General features: G+C 52.9%; 1 protein-coding gene across 1 annotated transcript in view; it reads left to right on the plus strand.

The window, feature by feature from the left end:
- Positions 1-21,391, plus strand: part of Stk10 (serine/threonine kinase 10) — an 88,070-nt gene that overhangs the window by 49,263 nt on the left and 17,416 nt on the right. The window contains exons 5-12 of the mRNA XM_051167314.1: positions 6,116-6,188; positions 7,172-7,366; positions 7,810-7,891; positions 12,976-13,122; positions 14,616-15,161; positions 17,057-17,187; positions 19,372-19,495; positions 19,756-19,935. Coding sequence (XP_051023271.1) covers positions 6,116-6,188; positions 7,172-7,366; positions 7,810-7,891; positions 12,976-13,122; positions 14,616-15,161; positions 17,057-17,187; positions 19,372-19,495; positions 19,756-19,935 — 1,478 coding nt within the window. The remainder of the gene's footprint in view (positions 1-6,115; positions 6,189-7,171; positions 7,367-7,809; positions 7,892-12,975; positions 13,123-14,615; positions 15,162-17,056; positions 17,188-19,371; positions 19,496-19,755; positions 19,936-21,391) is intronic.

Genomic DNA, 21,391 nt, shown 5'->3' on the forward strand with positions numbered 1-21,391 from the left:
GCAGCCAGGGGTATGCGGTTGGTCAGAGCCACACAGAGCCCTGCTAGGCCTTCCTGGCCTCCCTGCCTTTCTACATTTCCCACCAGCACCTACACAATAAACTAGACACTGTTGGAGGCCGTGGTGTCAGTAATGCTAGTGAAAGGCTCTGATTGGCCCAGCCTGGCACTCTGCCCCGCCTCCCCAAGGAGTGAGTGCTGTGATTGGCCCTGCTTGTAGTCAGTCTCTGGCATGGAGGGAGGGGCAGGGGGGCGCAATATGGAAGCCCTTCCTTTTAGTGTTCGTGTGGTGGGCAAGATGGCCTTTCCAGAAGAAGAGAGGACCCTGCCTGCCCCAGAAACAAATCATTGTTCTCAGCCAGTAAGACAATGTGGGAATGAGGGGGTGGAGAAGGAAGCAAGCTCAGGAGACTGCTTCTGTAATTGAGATTTGGGGTGATGTGGGGAGAAGAGAGGCCCAAAAAAAAAAAAAAAAAAAAAAAAGTCAGTAATGAGCTGATGCTGATAGGGAGCGTGTGAGCAAACAGGCTTGGTTAGGAGGCCATATATAGTTGCTCCCAAACAGACAGACATTACATAGAAAGCTTTGCCGTGGTGGAATAGTCCTGCTGGTTTCTTGTCTGGATAAAACGGGTGTGTAACAGGTGAGGAAACTGAGGCCTAGAGAAACAAAGCAGTGTGTCTGTGATCACATTAGCATCCTGTTACCTCCCTTCCTGGTACTGTCGCTGCAGTGACACCTCCCCGCCTCAGAGGGCAAATTCATCCTATAATTAGGAAAAGTGTCCTGCTAATGCATCTAGCTGGACCACTGACTGCTGCAACCTTATCCAGGATCCTGAGGAAGGGGATGTGGGAGCCCTGGGCCGACAGGAGCTTCCAATCTCCTTTTCCCACCTCTGATCCAGCAGGGCACAGCCTTTTCTGGGCCTGCTTCCCTGTGGTCCCATGAGGAGCCTGACTACTGCCATAGGGTTTTTGGATGGGACAGTTTTCACCATGCCCTGTGTCAGGAGCCCTCGGGCTATAGGTGACTGTGCCAGGTTGTTATGGGACCACCCCCACCCCCACCCCACACCTAATCCTCTCTGTACTTCCTGGCTTCTGAGGGGAAAGTGTTGGGTCTTGTGCCCGGGTTGATCACCTGGGGTCAAAGGAACAGAGCTTCTTGTGAATCTTCAAACATTTCAAGTTAACTGTTTTCCTGTGCACACATGAAATGGTTTTGTCCTCAAGAGAAGATATTTATACATGTATAAAAAAGTACTTCAAGTCTTTGGGACTAGTGGCTCTTGCCTTTAATCCCGATTAGAGTTAAAAGCTAGCCTGGTCTACATAGCAAATTACAGGCCAGCCGGGACCGTATAGTGAGGTCTCTAAGAAAGAGATGGGGACTGAGCTGGGGAGGTGGGGCACACTCATGGGGAGGTGGGGCACACTCATGGGGGCGGTGGGGCACACTCATGGGGAGGTGGGGTACACTCATGGGGGAGGTGGGGCACACTCGGGGAGGTGGGGCACACCTATGAGGGAGGTGGGGCACACTCGTGGGGGAGGTGGGGTACACTCGTGGGGGAGGTGGGGCACACTCATGGGGAGGTGGGGCGCACTCATGGGGAGGTAGGGCACACTCATGAGGAGGTGGGGCACACTCATGGGGAGGTGGGGCGCACTCATGGGGAGGTAGGGCACACTCATGAGGAGGTGGGGCACACTCATGGGGAGGTGGAGCACACTCATGGGAAGGTAGGGCACACTCATGATCCTCAAGGTATTCATCATGACACCTTCAGTAGTGAAGTCAGAAGTGACCCAAGTGTGAGTCAGGAAGTTAATACCTACGTATTTTTGTTCAGTTTATATTGGTGTGGATCTGGGACTCAAGCCCAGGGCATGCTAAGCTTAGCATGCTGGGCAGAGGGAAGCACTTTCGCTAACATCTCTTGCCCCTAGACTGTCTTTTTAAATATTTTTAACTGAAACACAAGAACTACACACACTTAGGGAGTGCCGGGTAACAGTGATCAGTGTGACTGTTGTGGCCATCACCTCGGCTGCCCACTGTTTCTTAAAGAACATTTAAAAGTGGTTTGATTTCTTCCTCCCCCCATCACCCCCCAGACAGGGTTTCTCTGTGTACCTTGACTGTCCTGGACTCACTCTGTAGAGCAGGCTGGCCTCGAACTCACAGAGATCTGCCTGCCTCTGCCTTCCGAGTGCTAGGATTACAGGCGTGCGCCACCAGCCCTGCTAATTGATTTGAGTCAGTTATTGTCAACTGTAATCCTTAAAACATTATCAGCTCCACTGTGTACCCATCTTCACACTTCCTCCCTCTGGCTTACCCCACCCCACCCTGCTTCCCTCTACGCACTATCCTCTCTCCCAGCTCCTCTTCACATACCCTCCTACTGGGAGATCCTCAGATAAGTGGGACCACGGTGACTTCATCTTTCTGTGCTTGACAGAATGCTGACATCTGCTTTTAAAAATCCAACAGTATCCGCCATTTCCCCATATCCTCAAGTGTTGCCCACAGGCATCGTTACTTCATGCACATGCAAGGCGGGTTACCGGTGACAACTCTGGACTGGATATTAAGTATGTCGCATCATGTTTCCAGCCAGCCATTTCAGGAGGAGCGTGCCGGCTCCAGGAGCCTCCTGTGGGGAGTTCCTGGGCCGTGGGGTCTCGAATAGCTCACACTACGTTGGCTCCTTTTTTCCTGCTCCCAGCATGTGCACCCCCAGCAGATTTTGAAGTCCCCCTTCACCACATCCTGTGTTTTACATAAGAGGAAACAGTAACACTGCTATTTTCTAAAGCGTGAAAACAGTGCACTCCGTCAAAAATGTCTTCAAGGATAAAACTGTGAAAAGAACAAGACTAAATAGGTGAAGGACCTCTGTGCTCTGCCCCCACCCAAACCCCTCATTTGTGAGTTTAGGCTCCGCTGAGTACACGTAGTATACAGATGCCATTCTTTAAATGCTTCTGGAATCATGCTCTGTGTGTTCTGTGTCTCAGAGCGTTACAGGTTAACTTCTGGTCGGGTATACCCAGACGCAGCCGCGTGTCTCCTTTAGGGCTACGTGCTATTACGTAGCCGAGGAGCCACATGACTTAACCAAGCTCCAGCCGTGAGTTCATTTGCTTTCAGTTTGTCAGTCTCCCGAATGATGCCTCCAGAAGCATCTGTCTGTTTTCTAAGTGTCTGTGGACAGCTATAGCCAGAACCAGGGTTGCTGCCCACAGCATACAGCGAGGCCGGGAAGGCGGCCTGCTGGCCCAGGCACCTGTTGCCTAGCCTGGTGACGTCAGATCTATCCACCTTACATGGTGGAAGGAGAGAATGGACTCCAGCAAGTTTGTCCTCTGACCTCTACATGCACACCATGACACCTGCCCTTCCCCATATAGAGGTCAAAATAATAAAATGTAATAAAGAATTGGGGCAGGAGAGAAGGCTCGGTGGCTAAGAACAAACACTGCTTTTCCGGAGGACCTAGTTCACACGGTGCCTCACAAACACCTGTAACTCCACTTCCGGGGGACCCTCTTCTCACTCCACAGGCACCAGGCATGCAGGGGTGCACATACATACGTGCAAGAAAACATACATGTGAAATAAAATTAGAAAGCCACACATCTAGTAGTCCCTGCTTATACATATGTGACACAATGCAAGGCCCACATGGGGGCTTGACCGTATGGGTGGCTCAGAATCCTCCACATAATATGTTTTTTCTATCCATACATGCCAGCGGCAAAGTTTAATTTATAAGGTAGACGTGTAAGAAATTAACAATAATATTTAGTGGCTAAATAGAACTATAATTATGTACTATAATGGATGCTATTTATAATATCTTACTTCTAAAAGTCCCATGTAATGGTCCCAGCCTGGGGTGGACAGCAGGTAACCAAAACCATGGAGAGCCAGGCCGTGGAGTGGGGGACAATGCTGCATGAGTAAAGACTTTTCAACAAAGTCTGTGTGCTCCCTTAGTTGTGACTATGTTCCCTTAGCAGTGACTGTGTTCCCTTAGCTGTGGCTGTGCTCCATTAGCTGAGAATGTGCTCCCTTAGTAGCTGAGGCTGTGCTCCCTTAGCTGAGGCTGTGCTCCTTTAGATGTGACTGTGCTCCCTTAGCTGTGACTGTGCTTCCTTAGCTGTGACTGTGCTTTCTTAGCTGTGACTGTGCTCCCTTAGCTGTGACTGCGCTCCCTTAGCAGTGACTGTGCTCCCTTAGCTGTGACTGTGCTCCCTTAGCAGTGACTGTGCTCCTTTAGCTGTGACTGTGCTCCCTTAGCAGTAACTGTCCTCCCTTAGCTGTGACTGCTCCTTTAGCTGTGACTGTGCTCCCTTAGCAGTGACTGTCCTCCCTTAGCAGTGACTGTCCTCCCTTAGCAGTGACTGTCCTCCCTTAGGTGTGACTGTGCTCCCTTAGGCGTGAGTGTGCTCCCTTAGCTGTGACTATGAGAATGTTCCCTCAACAAACTTGTTGGGTGTCTTGCTGCAGGAGTGTTGTCAGGGCTAGAGCTGTGCACCGGGCAAAATGCATCTCTATAGAAGTTCCAGTCTAGCATAGGGAGTCTCTTGCCCCTGCCGCCCTGTTTCTAACGTATTCTAAAATGGAGAAAGAGAATCATGCTTTTATGAAAGGAGGCTGCTCAAAATGCCTTTTGACTTAACTCAAGACAGCTGTCCACCTGCTCAGGGGACTCCCTCACGTACTCCAGCACAGGTCATATACACCCCAAACCATGGGTGCCCAGGGCTGAGGTCCTGGGCTGCTGGGAGGAGCCACCCCACCCTCCACACTGGGTCCCTTTTTGTGAAGAGGAAGGAATAACCTACCCTAAAAGTTGACGTGGTGCCTGCTTCCGGATGGCCCTGGGGCCAGCTTGTCGTTGTGGAGGTTGGTGGTTTCCCATTTCCCCTTCCCTCTTGAAGAAGGCGTGGCAAGGCCCAGCCAGGGACCTGGCATGGGAGTGGAATGGCCAACTTCTGGAAGCTTCACCGCAGGGTCTCAACCAGCGTCTCCCCAGGAGACAGGAATAGTGATTGATTGTGGGGAAACAGGATCACGGGTACCCAGGCTGACCCAGAGGGAAGGAAAGCCCAATCCCCATTCATACCAGGAACTCTTGAGGGACCACATTCCAAGCAGGCTGAAGGCTCCCCTATGTCTGAACCTCACCCTTAGCAGCTCTGGTCCTGCCCTGGGAAGTGACAGCCTACTGCAGAGGGTTGACTCTTGGGAACACACACCACACACACACGCACACACCCACACCCTGCTGTCTAGTCTGCACTACCTAGGACTACAGAGCTGCCTCATGGCCACACCCAGGAGAGCTTCGGATGATTCTCAGGGGAGACCTGCCCTCGGCAGTAACTGGGGGCTCCTCTATGGAGAACTCATGATGACCTGGCCTGGGAGTAGAGTCATTTTGTGAATGGGCCAGTTCAATCCTCAGGACAGCCCCTAGATGAGCCATTAGGAGTCGAGGGTTGGCATCCTAGTACCATGGGGGACGCAATACCTGGATATCACAGTACACAGAAAAACCCTGGCTTGGAAAACCGTGTGGGGGGTTAGAAAGAGAGAGTTTTGCTATGTGGACCAGCTAGCTGCGCACTCACAGAGCCCCGCCTGCCTCTGCTTCCCCAGTGGTGGGATTATAGGGGTGGGCCACTAACCCCTCCTGTGTCTGGCTTTTAAAAAAGGCTATTGTGATAGGGGCTAGCCAGTTCATACTCCCAGCTGGTGGCAAGGTGCCTGCCGCAGGAGTATGCTCACTTTAGTTTAGTTTAATTAATTAATTTATTTATTTATTTTTGGTTTTTCGAGACACAGGGTTTCTCTGTGTAGCCTTGACTGTCCTGCACTCGCTTTGTAGACCAGGCTGGCCTCGAACTCACAGCGATCCACCTGTCTCTGCCTCCCGAGTGCTGGGATTAAAGGCGTGCGCCACCACTGCCCACCTTAATTTTTAAAACTCTTGTTTGTTGGGTAGAAAAACACACGCCGCTGCATCCCTGGGCCCTCGCCTAGGGTGAGGGTGGCGAAGAATCTCTCAGCGATTTTATCTGGGGTTCCTGTCTTGCAGCTGATTTCGGTGTGTCTGCCAAGAATCTGAAAACTCTGCAGAAGCGAGATTCCTTCATAGGAACGCCTTACTGGTGAGTTGGAGTGGGTTGGCAGGCCCAGCACGCCACGGTTACCTCCGGGTGGATTGTGTGTGGGAGCCCCTGAGCCAGCCCTCTGGGTGTGGGTCCAGCAGTCAACTTCTGGGGACCCCTGTGCCTAGCAGAGTGGCTTCACTTCCTCATGCCTCATCCATAAACCGGGGTTACCATGGAAAGCACCCCATTAATAAACTGAAAAGGTACTTCAGTTCCTGGTTTGTTCGCACATGTACTGTGTTCTGGGTGCTGGGCTACGGGTCAGGGCAGGAAAACAATGTGTACTATTCACTCCCTGGCCTCGCAAGAAACCATCCTGGGCCTCTCTTGCCTGTTGTGTCTCATCCTTTTTCAAAAACTATAACTTAAAAACACCTATAAAAAGAAAGCTCTCTGGTAGAGGTGGGCACCTGAAGTCTTGCCTCTGGCCTCAGCGGGCACATGTGTGGAGCTGAGCACCCACCCACTCTCCCACATGTGCAGCCCCAAGCCCATAGCTCTCTTACTCAATTCCCCCTGATCGCTTTGTGTTCTGTTATTACAACTCGCCACGGTGTTCAGCCCCTTCCTTGCTGGCTTATTACTCTTAACTCTTTCTCTCCCACCCCACCCGTTATTCCTTTTTCTCCCCCTCCCATCCCCCTTTCTCTCTGTGCTGCCCTACTCTGTCTACCCCAACATCCCACCTCGTTTGTTTTTGCTGGAACCTTCCTCCTCTGCCCTCACCCACCTGCCCCTTCCCCAGGACTCTGTTCTGGATTGCTGCTGCCACCTTGTGGTAGGCTCCAGGAACTGCAGCGGGCCGTGGCAGGGGCTGTTGAAGACCCTTGAGGAAGACAATGGGATGCCAGTAATTCAAAGCACGGCTTCAAATGCCGCCAACCTCCAATGAGGTGCTGGTGGTGTTCCAGACCCTGAGGCTACAAGCAGCACTCACAGGGGCCCAATTCTTAGCCCTTATTGTTCCTTGGTTGGCTCAGGATGGCTCCTGAGGTGGTGCTCTGTGAGACCATGAAGGACGCCCCCTATGACTACAAAGCTGACATCTGGTCCCTGGGGATCACGCTGATCGAGATGGCGCAGATCGAGCCCCCACACCACGAGCTCAACCCCATGCGGGTCCTGCTCAAGATTGCCAAATCAGACCCTCCCACGCTGCTCACACCCTCCAAGTGGTAAGGAGAGAGAACTGCTGGGGAGCTGTAGAGGGTCTCAAGTCCAAGGACATGTGAGGGCGTGAGGCAGGCGCCCCTGGGGTATCCAGGGGAAGTGTCTGACTTTGGCACCGCAGACTCTAGAGTGGGGTACGGGGTGGAGCATCTCCGGGCCGTTCTGAACTGCCCGCCCCGACTTTGTATACTAGATATGAGAGCAAGGCCAGTTAGCCAGGATGAGATCCCATTGTGTCCCGGGACACAGAAACAGAGCCCCAACAGCCACATGGCTGTGGGCTGGGGCTGGGGACTTGGGTTCAGGATTCTGACACCTCCGTGTTCATTCCCTAGCCGGTCTGGGTTCCTCTTAGACTTCTGGGTCCGGATCGGGACAGTGATATACATGCTACAAAGGGTGTCTCCAAACACCCGATACGACCCACCCCTCACCCCTGCCCTCCCAGGTCTGCCGAGTTCCGAGACTTTCTGAAGGCAGCATTGGATAAGAACCCAGAAACCCGGCCCACGGCTACACAGCTGCTGGAGGTAAGTGGGGATTGTGGGGATCAAACGACACACAGTCAGGTGCTAAGCCCAGCTGTGTAGTACTGTGCTGGGGGGGAGTCTTGATGTGTCCAATGAATTATTAAACATGAAGGAGAGGCTAGGTGTGTGTGGTGGGCCACGCCTGTCAGTCAAGCACCGGGGAGGCAGAGGCAGGAGGATCATTGCAAGTTTAAGGCTTGGTCTACATAGCAAGTTCCAGGCTTACATAGAGAGACTTTGTCTCAAAGACAAACAAAGCAAAACAGAAGTGGGCCTACGTGCTAGGAGATTCAGACTTTCCTTTCTGTTTCCTTAATGTTTGAAACTTCTGTAAGTGCAGCCTTCCTCAAGGCCCACCTCCAGTGAGTTGTGTTTGTTTTGGGGGGATGGGGCTGCTGTCAGTGTCAGACCCAAAGGCTCCAAAGCCACTTGGGGCCAGTTGCTTCCTGCAAACAGCACCTCCTGTGCTTGGGCATCCGGCCCTCCTGACACTGTTGGGGCAGAGACCAGCTGTCCCATCCCACATGGCAGCCCGGATCCTTGGCCGGAGCCAGGAATTTCCACTTCCTAGCTGAAGCGGTGTCTGCCAGGAGATGCTCAGTATGCAGTGGGAGAGAGAGTGCAGGGCCTAGAGGAGAGCGACAGAGGGGAGGAGCCCTGCCTCAGTTTGCCCAGGCGCCCTCAGACCTGCTGTGCCTCCTCCAACACCTGTTTAGATGGAAGCAACACAGGGCGGCTCTTCCAGACCTGAGCACACTGGGCTCCAAGGAGAGTCCCTGACTGGAATGCCAGCAATGGTGCAGGTCTTGACTGTGGGCACCTCGGCCCTGTGTCTATTGCTTCTGGGGTGCTGTTGCTCTCCGTCATTTTGTATCTCTTGTGGCTAAGCCACTCCTGGGGACTGGTGGTGCAGTCCGCATTCATCTGCCCAGATGTACCTGGGCCAGTGTCCCGCAGCAGGTGCTAACCTAACCAGGGGTTGTGAGCAGTTGTCTCTGTGCCTCAGTTTCTCTCTTGGTCAGATGAATAGCCAGTAAGAGTGTGTACGTAACGCTCTTCATGTGAAAAACATTCTCGGCATGACCTGTTCCGCTTTCTCTTAACGGTTCCACAGCAGTTTTCCTAGGTGGGGAGGTAGCAGTGAGCTCAGGCCTTGTCACTCCTGTCACCCCACCCTGGCTGGCATCTGCCTTTGCTGCCCCTTCTCTCCCCACTGCTCACTCCCTGTCTTGTTTCCTTCACTCACTCCACCTCGTACAACCGATGAATGTGGTTAGTGCTGGGGCTCTCTGTGATGGCCAAAGCCAGCCTGTGGGGCCCCCTGGCTTCTAATCTCCAGCTCAATCCACCTCTGACCCTTGTCTCTGCAGCTCCTTGGATGCCCAGAGCCACTTCAGCCTTGCCACAGCCACGCAGAGCACTCAGACCCCTCCTCAGGCACACTCTGTAGTGGCTGCTCATCTCATCCCTTCTCTCTCTCTCTCTCTCTCTCTCTCCCTCTCCACCTGTCATGAGTACTAGTCCCTTTGCCTTCAGAACAGGTCCAAGGTGGACCATCTTCATGGGACCACTTTCTTTTCTTTCTTTCTTTCGTTTTTAAATATTTTTATTTAGTTTTAATTTGTGTGCATTGGTGTGGGGGTGTCAGATCTTGGAGTTACAGACAGTTGTGAGCTGCCATGTGAGTGCTGGGAATTGAACCCGGGTCCTTTGGAAGAGCAGGTAGTGCTCTTAACCACTGAGCCATCTCTCCAGCCCAATGGGACCACTTTCAAAGCTGCTGTGCCCTAGGTTTAGATGATGGCTTGTTTACTGGTTATTGTGCCAAACTTGAGTCTGTTCGCAGAGGAATTGTGTAAACAGCAGAGCCCCTCAATTAGCATGGCTGGTACTTGCCCTTCTTATCAGGTAAAGGCATCATAGAGGACGTGTTTATTTCATGTCATAGCCTCGGAAAGTCTTAGTCCATTACGATGGGCAAAGCCTGGCAGCTGGAGGGGGCTCTGGTTTTGTCTTGGGGTGTTATGGTGAAAGTTGTGGGACCTTTAGGGGTACAGTGTGGCCAGGATACTAGAGGTATCCCTTGCAAGGTCACACACACTCATTTATGGTGTCACTCTCTGACTCCTACTGCCATGCAAACAAGCTTCCTGTGTGCTGCCATGGCCCAGACCAGAGCCTCCTCCAGCACAAGGTCACACAGCTGCAAGTGACAGCTAGGGTCCTCATTCTAGTGACTTGGGTCTGAAATCTGTGTTCTTGACCGCTTCTGGGAAGCTGCTTCTAATGAGTGGAGGGAAGAAAAAAGGCCCAAAGGAGGGCTGGGAAGATGGCTCAGTGCTTAAAAGCTTGTCCAGAGGGCCCAAGGTCAATGACCAGCATCCACATGGCAGCTCGCAGCTGTCTGTAACTTGGGTTCCAGGGCATCTATTGCCCTCTCCTGGCCTCTACAGTCACTGTATATGCATAGAGCACAGACATGCAGGCAGGCGGAACACCTGTTACACATACATAAAAATAAAGGTTAAAAAAAAAAAAAGAAAGAAAGAAACAAGAGCCAGGCGTGGTAGTGTAAGTCTTTAATCCCAGCGATCGAGAGGCAGAGGTTGGCCTAATTGATGTGAGTTCGAGGCCAGCCTAGTCTACAAAGTGAGTCCAGGACAGCCAAGGCTACTCAGAGAAGCCTTGTCTCGAAAAACCAAAAATATAAATAAATAAATAAATAATAAATAATAAAAATAAAAGAAAGAAAAGAAAAGAAAAGGAAAAGAAGAAAGGAAGACAGAAACAAAGAGAAAGGGTGCAGCTTGGGGTAGGGGCAGGGTATACTTTTTATCTGAGCACGCCCCCTAGTGGTTTCTCAGTGCATAGAGAGAAAATAGGCTCACTTGGAAAGGGCATCTGTTTCAGTGGCAGCAAAAATCCTGGCCAAAGAGGGGTGCCAGTTGGCAAGCTCTGTGCTGCCTCCTCCGTGCTGGCAGCTGAGCTGGCTCTGAGCAGCCATCCCTCTTCCTGGAGGGCTAGACAGCGAGGCCAGCTCTGATGTGCCCTTCTGTAGGGTCATGAATGCCTGGTGCAGCATATGGAGTGTTTGCCCACCCTGCCAAGTTCCCGGGTCCAGGCCTCTGAGGGTCCCAGCATTTGAGTTAGAAAACCTTCTCTGTACCCCCACCTAGAGGCGGTGGACTGATGTAGCACAGGCCATATTGCCTGTTCCTTGTCTCTCAGAGCTTTGACACACATCAAGGCCTGGTCCTCCTGGCTGGGCTGCCCACATACCAGCCACCTGCCCAGGGCCCCTTGCAGGGAGCTGCCCTGCTTAACTGGCTCTCCGTGAAAGGCTGTCCCTCCCTCCCCTCCTCCTCCTAGGGGCCTTGAGCTCCAGGCAGGCTGAGCAGATGGTTCTCCTCAAGAGCTGCTAATTTGGTCAATATGTGGGGTGCCCAATGAAAGCCTCTACTCTGAGAAGCCCGGCCCGCACTGCTGGTTTCTGCCACTTCCTCGTTAGTTGTTGCAGAGCAGTGCCCTGGGGTGTCCTGCTCGGGTCATGTGTTGCTGAGCTCAGAGGCTCTGGCGACCTTGGCTCTTCTCATTCCTCAGAGAACTGTGCTCTGGCAGAAGAATGGCTAGGAGTGTGAAACGGCTGCACAGACTGTTCTGCTCCAGCTGTGGGGCTGGTGATGGCGGCTATGGTGGTTGTGATGGCAGGGATGATGGTGGCGGTGAAGATGATGCTGCTGATGGCACTGATGATGGTGATAATGGTGGTGATGGTGGTGATGATGACAATGGTGGCAGTAGTGGTGGTGATGGTGGTGATGGCAGTGATAGTGGTTATGATAATGGATTATAGTGGTGGCAGTGGCGGTAGTAATGGTAATAGTGGTAGTGGTGCTATTGGGAATGATGCCGTTTTGAACACTCACTATAACACCTAGAACAGCCAACCTGTTGTCCCCATTCCACAGATGAACAAACTAAGGCACAGAGAGGGTCTCTTGACTTGCCCAGGTTGGCAGTGGGAGCCGGGTTTTATCCCAGGTGACTTGGCTGTGTCCCTAGTCTGCACACTTAACCCTGCCCATCCCGGTGACGTGTTGGCTAGCTCTGTGCCTGCTCGGGACCTCTGGAAACATTCAGCAGCCAGAGTCACATGCTACTGAGTAAGAGCTTCTGAGCATGAACAGGGAATGGCTCCCCACTGCCCAGGGCTGTGCATGCTGCCCCGGCTCCCCGCAAGCCTCCTCTGCCTGACTACGAGACACAGCCTCTGATCTCCAGCACTTCCTCCACCTTCCAAGCCCAGGCCCAGCTCAGGGGCTCTGAAGGCTGTGCCTATGCCTAACACTCTGTGCCTGGCGTTTCCCCTAACTTTCCCCCACCACATCTCCTGGGTCCCAGCTGGAATGTAATTCCTCCCCTCTTAGAAAGGTCCCCCAAGGGCCCGGCATGGTGGCGCATGCCTCTAATCCCAGCACTCAGGAGGCAGAGGCAGGCAGATCGCTGTGAGTTTGAGGCCAGCCTGGTCTACAAAGTAAGTCCAGGACAGCCAAGGCTACACAGAGAAACCTTGTCTCAAAAAACTGAAGGAAAAAAAAAAAAAGGAACAGAACTGGATGGAACAAAGCAACTGAGGGCTAGCAGAGTAGAAGCATGGGTCAAAAAGAACATGAACAAACACAAATGGCACCGCCTCCAGCCCAAGGAAAAACATGGGCTGGACCCCGACTTTACAAGGCTCTTTCATGTGAATTGTCTCCTTCCATCTTCGTGGTTCCCCGTGGATTCCACATGACCATCTGTCTGTCTGTCCTTTGGAACTGGAGAGGCTGTGGTTCAGAGAGGAGGAGTGGCATGCTGAGGGTCACTCAGCCTGAGTCTTGGAGTTGGGGGCCACTCTCTTCCCTCTACCTGCAGGACTTTCTGACCTGCTGCAGGCTTTCTGAGTTCCGCTTCCAGCTTCAGGTTCACGTGTTGCCTTGGGACCCCCGCTGGTCCTCTCGGCTTGAAGATCAGATCCCGCTGCCACTCCCGTCCCACAACTGGCCCCAAACGGCTCTAACACGAGCGTGTCTTCTCCTCAGCATCCCTTTGTCAGTGGCGTCACCAGTAACAAGGCTCTTCGGGAATTGGTGGCCGAGGCAAAGGCCGAGGTGATGGAGGAGATCGAAGATGCCAGGGAGGATGCCAGGGAGGACGGAGAAGAGGAGGAGGCTGTGGATGCTGCTGCGGTAAGTCTGGGGGCTGAGGAGGGTGGGCCACAGCCGCCCTGGGAGAGAGTCTGGGCAAGGATTCGTTTCTGCTTCCTGGGGCCAACTGGCTGGGGGTCCCGAACACCGGCACCCAGGTGAGGCTAAGCAAATGCTGGTCAGATCCAGGTTCTCCAGGATGCAGGGACCTAGAGCTGTCCTAGGGCCCCTGGCCTGGCAGTTCAATCCAGGAGCTTCTGCTAGGGGATTGTTCACCCTAGAGGGACCCCGGTGCGTCAGGTCTGAGTTTTCATGGAGCGGAACCCCAGCTCCTTTTTTTTTTTTTTTTTTGAGACAAAGTATATGTCCTTGGCTGGCCTGGAACTCACTAGGTAGACTAGGCTGGCTTTGAACTCAGAGACCTGCCTACCTCTGCCTCCTGAGTGCTGGGATTACAGGTGTGCACCGCTGTACCTGGCTCTATTTATTTGTTTGGTTGGTTGGTTGGTTTGGTTTTTCAAGGCAGAGTTTCTCTGTGTAGCCTTGGCTGTCCTAGACTCACTTTGTAGACCAGGCTGGCCTTGAACTCACAGAGATCCACCTGCCTCTGCCTCCCAAGTGCCGGGATTAAAGGCGTGCACCCCCACACCCAGTGGCTCTGTTTATTTTTAATTTAAATTTTTAATTAGAATTAGGCTTCATTGTAAAAATTTAAAACAAAAATAAAAGCAAATCTGTTTTTGGTTCTCACTCAGATGGAGGAGGTCCCATAGCCTTCTTTCCACCTTCATGTAGGCGTTTATTTTCTATTCACAAGAAATGAGTGTTTGGGTTCATTATAGCAGTACTCCAGTGCTCTCTCCCCTTGACAAAAAACTAAAATACAAGGTGCGGCTGGCTGAATCCAGCCCCTGGGTGGGATTGCTTGGCACTTTATGTAATTTCTTAATGTGAGTAAGTTGCCATCTAGAACTCATCAGATACCATGTGAAAATTCAAATTACTGAGACGGGCATGTGGCTCAGTCAGTAGAGTGCTGGCCTGACATGCCTGCGGTCTTTCTCAGCACCACATAAAACTGGTATGTGGTGCACACCTGTGGGAAGATCAGAAGGTCATGGCCGTCCTCGGCTACACCGCAGGTTCGAGGCCAGCCTGAGTTACATGAGACCCTGTCTCAAAACAAACAAGCAAACAAACAAAAAATCAGAAAAATCAGATTGCCAGTGTGTGTTGAGAAATTAGGGGGCATGACCTGGCCTCAGGTGAGAAAGGAGGATTTCCCCATGCTGTGACAATTGGCTGGGCCTCTCTACAGCTGGCCGCAGCCTGTTTGCCTCACAGGATAGGAGCAGTGATTAGGTGAAATTGCAACTATGAGAGTCCTCACCCTGCCAGTAGCTTGTTTAAGAGAGGCTGTGGGGGAGTGGTGGAGACTAGGCTCTGTGACCCCTGTCCCGCTCTGCTGACCTGTCACCAGTGCGCCCTAACTACTGCCTTGGAACCCCAGCAGCTCAGCCTTGACTCTCTCCTAGCCCCTGGTCGACCACACTCAGGAATCTGCCGACGCATCTCAGCCAAGCCTCAACTCCAACAAGCTTCTCCAGGCTCCCTCTGCCCCGCTGCCTCCCAGCCAGCCTCAGGAGCCTGTGAATGGGCCTTGTAGCCAACCCTCAGAGGATGGAGCCCTCCAAACCACCAGCCCCACAGACGTGGTGCCCACGAGTGACAATGACTTAAAGGTGCCTGTTCCTCTCCGGAAGTCCCGGCCACTGTCCATGGATGCCAGAATTCAGGTGGCCGAAGAGAAACAAGTCACCGACGAAGCTGAGAGCCCTGGTCCTGCAGCTAGTAAGTCCCCAAAGGCAAACCACAGCCGGCCTAACAGCAGCGCCCTGGAGACCTTGGGTGGGGAGAAGATGGCCAACGGTGGCCTGGAGCTCCCCAGCTCTGTAGCTCCGTGCCATTCTAAGAGGGCTTCGGACTGCAGCAACCTGTCTACCTCGGAAAGCGGGGACTATGGCACCTCCCTGTCTGCTGACCTGTCACTGAACAAAGAAACGGGCTCACTGTCTCTCAAGGTAAGGTCACCTGTCACCCTGAGGGTTAGAGCACGCATGTTGGCCAGTGTGCCATGCTCCTGTTTCCATTCTCAGAAGCTGCTTAACATTGTGTTGATTTGTGTATTTATTTGTGAGAGGTGTTAGGGGTGAACACAGATCCTGGTGAATGGTAAGCACTATATAGACACACACACACACACACACACACACACACACACACACACACACACACAGATAGATGTACACACATTCCACACACACAACATCACCCTCACACCCCTCACACACACCCCAGTCTCTTACTTCTTATTTTTAATGGCTCATGAGTTTGGCTCTTTAAGATTTTTTTGTTAGCTGAGCATGGTGGCGCATGCCTTTAATCCCAGCCCTCAAGAGGTAGAGGCAAGCAGATTGCTGTGAGTCCTTTAGGCTTCTCGTCCTCTGCCAGCTAGGAGGGGTGACCCCCTTCCTTGTCTGCCCCCAGCAGTTCTGCGATACTGCTTAACTTACTGTTGGCCACCTGAACCCCCCAAACAGGTCGATTTAGGAGATCAGACGGAGGGGGTGACTGCATTTCTCTGTTGTCTTCCAAGATTTACTCAGTGTAAAACACACAGTAGAAACTCACATATCTGCTAAGAGCAGGGTGGTGAAGGTGGAAGCTGCCAAGAGCCCCACAGTAGCTGCTGGAGGAGAAAGCAACTTGGCCTAGGGCGGGGCGTGGTGGCGCACGGCTTTAATCCCAGCACTCGGGAGGCAGAGGCAGCCCGGCCAGGCAGTAGTGTCCATGGCAGCTTCTCATTTCCTCAGAACTGACACAAAGTCTCATCGACTGTGGCAGGGGCTTTTATGTAGAAGCACCATCTTATTTAGAACAGGGTCTTCTACTTCTTCCTAAAAAAGCACAAAGTGAGGCCAGAGACGTTCAATGGTACAGTGCTTGCCTTACGTGCACATGGCCCTGGACTCAGTCCCCAGCACCATTAAAGGAGAAAAAAAAAAAAAAAAGCACCAAGTGCCCAGAGCCCAATCGAGGCATGCCAGGCAGAAGCATGCAGAGCCAGGAACCACCTCTTAGCCACCCTGGCATGCCCACTCTCTTGAAGGGGCTGGAAGACCTTCAAGTCACGTTGGAGAATGAGGTTCTAGTAGGAAGGGCCTTTGGAGCGTGTAGAAAGTTCAGAGGAAGTGAGCAGAACAGAGGCCGTCAGAAAACCACTGCAGGCCCTTCCCTAAGACCTCATGTGAGTCAGAACCAAGCACTTCCCAGGACCTCTATATGCCATTGCCATCACCTTAGGCCGAGATGGTACCCCCCCCCCCCTAAGCAGCCCATGTAGACTGTGCAACTATTCAGAGAGAGGTGAGCGAGAGGAGTGGTCCCACGCAGCTCCAGACAAGCACAGCTGCCTAAGGACTTCAGCTATGTCAGCAGAGGCCACCAAATGCCGTAGGGATTGCGGTCTGCAATCATGACTGGCAGACGTAAGTCCCATGCCACAAGCTGGTGCTGCCGCGTGCCTCATCCAGCCGTCATGGCTATCTGGGAGGCAAGGTGGTTTAATACCCCCTGGGCAGTGGAGAAAGCTGAGCTTCAGGCAAGACAAGGGTCTTTCCCAGGGTCGCAAAGCCAGCAGTAGCCAGTGAGGATGACCACACGGCTCCTTTTGATGTCCAGCCTGTGTTTTGCAAGAAGGCCCGGGGGGGGGGGGGGTCAAGAGCCTTGAGTGGTGGCTGCAGTCTGAGCCAGCAGAAGGAAGGTGGTCGAAGTCCAGACGTTTAGGCTTCCTTTGAGAAGCCTGAGGGAGGGGACAGCGGCTGGCCACGTCCTTCGTGAGCTCAGGCTGTGGGCCTCACCCTGTCTCTCCACTGTGGGGTTCTAGCTGAGTTTGGGGCACATGTCTCCTTGCCAGGGCTCCAAACTACACAACAAGACCCTGAAGCGCACGCGCCGCTTTGTGGTGGACGGCGTGGAGGTGAGCATCACCACCTCCAAGATCATCAGCGAAGACGAGAAGAAAGACGAGGAGATGCGGTTTCTCAGGCAAGTCCAGGGGCGCACCAGTGTGGGGCTGGGTGGGTGCCCCGCGGGCGCTAGACACTGACCCTGCGGGTGGGCGGGCTGTCTGAGACCCCTTCTCCTGCATTCACCTACTCACATGTCCGTCTGTGCACGTTTGTCTGTCACCTGTTTCCTTCTGTCCATCTTCCCGCTCGTCCGCATGCCCAGTGACCCACCGACAGTCCCACGTCTCCACGCCTCTGCCTCTGCCTAGCCACCTAATCCCTAGCCGTGCACTCACTGGCCTACCCATCGACCTGCCCATCCACAGACCGCCTAACTGTTGACCTATTTTCTTCCTTCCACGTATCAATGCGTTCATCCATCCATCCACCCATATATTTACCTGCCCTTCTGCCTGTCCACCCAGTTAGCCATCTGTCCATCCACTGTTTGTAACAAAATCTCAATGGTTCAATTTTTACTAACAGTCTACCTACCCATCTATCTATCTATCTATCTATCTATCTATCTATCTATCTCGTCCCATCCATCCACCTGCCTCTTCACTTACCACTTATCCTCATTCCGCCCAATTATCCACTCATGCGTCATCTTCCAGGTGGGAATAGAAATCCAGATACATGAAGCTGTCCCCCAGGTTGAACTTATACCTATGGCTCCCAAACACAACACTCAGGCTAATTCTCTGTTGTGCTGCACGCTGTGAGGGAAGGAGGGGGTGACGCAGTAGTGAGTGCCTGAGCTGAGCGAAGACTGTTGTTAGGGACCTCACCATCCCCACCCCGAGGTGGATGGGTGACCTCTTAGTTTGTATCAGGGTCTTAGAAAACTTTAGTTTGGAATGCCGGGCCAGAAGGAGGGTGGGACTGTGGTCTGTGGTTGGGGGCGGGGGGAAGGCTGGCGGGATGACCACACAGGATCCAGGCTATGGAGGTGTGTTAGCTGCAAGGGAAGAGTGGAAGATTCTAGGCACAGCAGAAAAGGAAATGGCACATACTGACGGGCCCTGATGTCCCGTCAGGGCAGTTTCTCTGGTCATGGTGTACGTCTTAGCTATAGAAAGGAAACGCTGGCTTGGAGGTGAGAGGACAGTCCGAGACCACCAGGCTCAGGCTCGGGCTGGGGCCCTCCCTCCAGCAGGGAGCAGGGATGGGATTCCCATGAGAAGGAGAGGTAGTGGATAGAGAGGGAAGGTATAAGGCAAGGCCGTTTGCCCGGAGCAGCTTCACACACTCTAGTGTCTCAAACAGCCCCCGCTGGGCCACCCTAGTCTTCATGTGCATGGGAGGAAATAGTGTTTCTTGGCAGATGAGCTGCAAGTGCTGAGTCTACAGTTGGCAAGGAACACAGCAGAGAGTCAGTGTGCACTGTGGCTCCCTGGGACCACTGGTTGCCGGGCACTGAGGAGGCTCAGAGCACCTGAGGCCAGGGCTGTGCAGACGTCATCACTGCTTTAGAGGAAGCGGCTAGCCCTCCATAATAGAAATAATTTGGGATGTCCTAAGGACATTTCCTTCATCTTGAGGCAGTGGAATGAAATTAACCATAAATGACATTGTTAAAAACATCCTCATTAAGGGGGGCTGGAGAGATGGCTCAGAGGTTAAGGGTACTGACTGCTCTTCCAGAGGTCTTGAGTTCAGTTCCCAGCAACCACATGATGGTGCACAACCATCTATACTGGGATCTGATGTCCTCTTCTGGCCTGAAGGGATACATGTAGATAGAGCACTGTATACAAAATAAATAAATAAATATTTTTAAAGCCCCATTAAGTCCAGAAGTGAAACTAGGGTGCCAAAAGGCATAAAGGGGTTGCCAGCATTTTCCAACGTGTTCTACTAATTAATATGAGTAGCACATTCCCCTATATGCATGTCCATTTAATGAAATATTTTTCTTTTATATTTTCTTTTCATATCATAGATAATTGTAAAGTTTCTTCTTGTTTTTGCACTTGTTTGCTCTATGTCTGTTCATGGTATGTACTACTTTTGAGGGTGGTGGTTAGTTCCTTCCTCCTTATTGATCTGCAAATGCTCTTTATATATGAAGGATGCTGTCAGTGAATCCTGATCATGTCTCTGCTTGAGTCAGTGGGATCCTGCTCCACAATCCATCCTTCCACGGCCCAGACTGTGAATATTGCGGTCTCAGAGGCTCCCTTCTCACTGGGAAATGTTTGTGCCTGTTAATCCTCAGGCGCCAGGAACTCCGGGAGCTTCGGCTTCTGCAGAAAGAAGAACATCGGAACCAGACGCAGCTGAGCAGCAAGCACGAGCTGCAGCTGGAGCAAATGCACAAACGCTTTGAACAAGAAATCAACGTGAGTGAGAGGAGACCAGAGGCTTCTGGTCTCTGTGTTTTGTGTGGGTGGAAGAGTGTTGTAGGAGGCTGGGTAAGTCACAGTGAACCTGAGTACCATAGGATCACCTCTAGAGAAAATCCCCTCTGTGGAGTGCCACACCATAGCCCTGCAAAGTCAGACGAGGAAACAGACTCAGAGAGGTTAAGTAACTTGCCCTGGGTCACACAGCAAAGGGTGGCAGGGCAAGGGACTCAGGCCTGAGTCTGTGCGCCTTCCAGGCCAAGAAGAAATTCTATGACATGGAGCTGGAGAACCTGGAGCGGCAGCAGAAGCAGCAGGTGGAGAAGATGGAGCAGGACCACAGCGTGCGCCGCAGAGAGGAAGCCAAGCGGATCCGCCTGGAGCAGGAGCGGGACTACACCAAGTTCCAAGAGCAGCTCAAGCAGATGAAGAAGGAGGTGGCGCAGGGCTGGGGGCGGGGCAGGACTGGGGGCGGGGCGGGGCCTGGCTGCTCTAAGGATTGGCCCCTTAAGTTACGGTTCTGCTGCTGTGGCAAAGCACAGTGACCAGAGACAGTTTCGGAAGGAGAGGAGAGAGGGTTATCTCGGCCTTCGGTTCGTGTGTGTGTGTGTGTGTGTGTGTGTGTGTTGGGGCAGGGAGAGGGGGGTTATCTCGGCCTTCGGTTCGTGTGTGTGTGTGTGTGTGTGTGTGTGTGTGTGTGTGTGTGTGTGTGTGTGTTGGGGCAGGGAGTCGTGGATGACTAACAGGGCTAGATCTGGAGGCAGGAGTGGATGCAGAGGCTGTGGAGGAGTGCTGCTTACTGGTTGGTTCATCGTCGTGGCTTGCCAAGCCTGTTTGCTCATAGAGCCCGGGATCGCAGACCCAGGGGTAGAACCAGGCACGGTGAGCTGGGCCCTCCCTCCCACATCAGTCATCAATCAAGAAAGCGTCCCGCCTGCTATCCCGCCCGCCGGTCTGGTGGGGCAGGCGGTTTCCTCATCTAAGGTCCCTGCTTCCCAAAGAACTCCCGCTGTGTCAAAGACACAAAACTAGCCCTCACCGCCCCCCTTCCTAAGAGAGGGGCTGCATAAAGCTCTTGACCCCAAGTCCTAGGGGCAGCCACACTGCAGGCCTAATGCCCCAGGCACCAAGCCATGACAGTTTTCCTTTCTCTGTTTTTTTTGGGGGGGGGAGGGGTGCCACTTTCCTGTGTTAGCTTCCCCCCACCCCCACCCCCACTGGGTCCTTTGTAAGTGGTTTCTGTTAGCTTCTTTTTTTGTTTGTTCGTTTTCATCAAGACAGGGTTTCTCTGTGTAGCCTTGGATATCCCGCCCTGGAACTCATTCTGTAGACCAGGTTGGCCTCAACCCAGAGATCTGTCTGTGTCTGCCTCCCGAGTGCTGGGATTAAAGGCGTGTACCACCACTGCCCGGCCTGACTGTTGCTTTTTACATCTTCTTAGCTGAAAGAGAGCATGGGTGCTGCATGTGGTGGTGCACGCCTTTAATCCCAGCACTGGGGAGGCGGAGGCAGGCCAGTCACTGTGAGTTCGAGGCCAGCCTGGTCTACAAAGCAAGTCCAGAACAGCCAAGGCTACACAAGAGAGACCCTGTGTTAGAGAGAGTGCGCATGGAAAAATGAAAGAGATAGTGGCCCCTGAAATTGGAGGTGGGGAGCCCAGTACACTCTGTCCCCTGTGCTCTGCCCTCTTTGGGGTGTCTTCTTCCCCTCAGTTGTAAGGCGGAGGAGGTACCCAGATGCCTGACCCTAAGATGACAGGACCTGGGTTCCCAGACTCTTTGCCCTGGCAGGCTGCTCTCTGCTGGAGACCTGGTGCTGCCAGCTGCTTACCCGCCTCCCCCCCCCCCCCTCCTGGGGGCTCTACAGAAGGGTGTCCCAGCCCTTAGCTTCCTC

Source organism: Acomys russatus, chromosome 25 (assembly GCF_903995435.1).
Source record: "Acomys russatus chromosome 25, mAcoRus1.1, whole genome shotgun sequence".
NCBI lineage: Eukaryota > Metazoa > Chordata > Mammalia > Rodentia > Muridae > Acomys > Acomys russatus.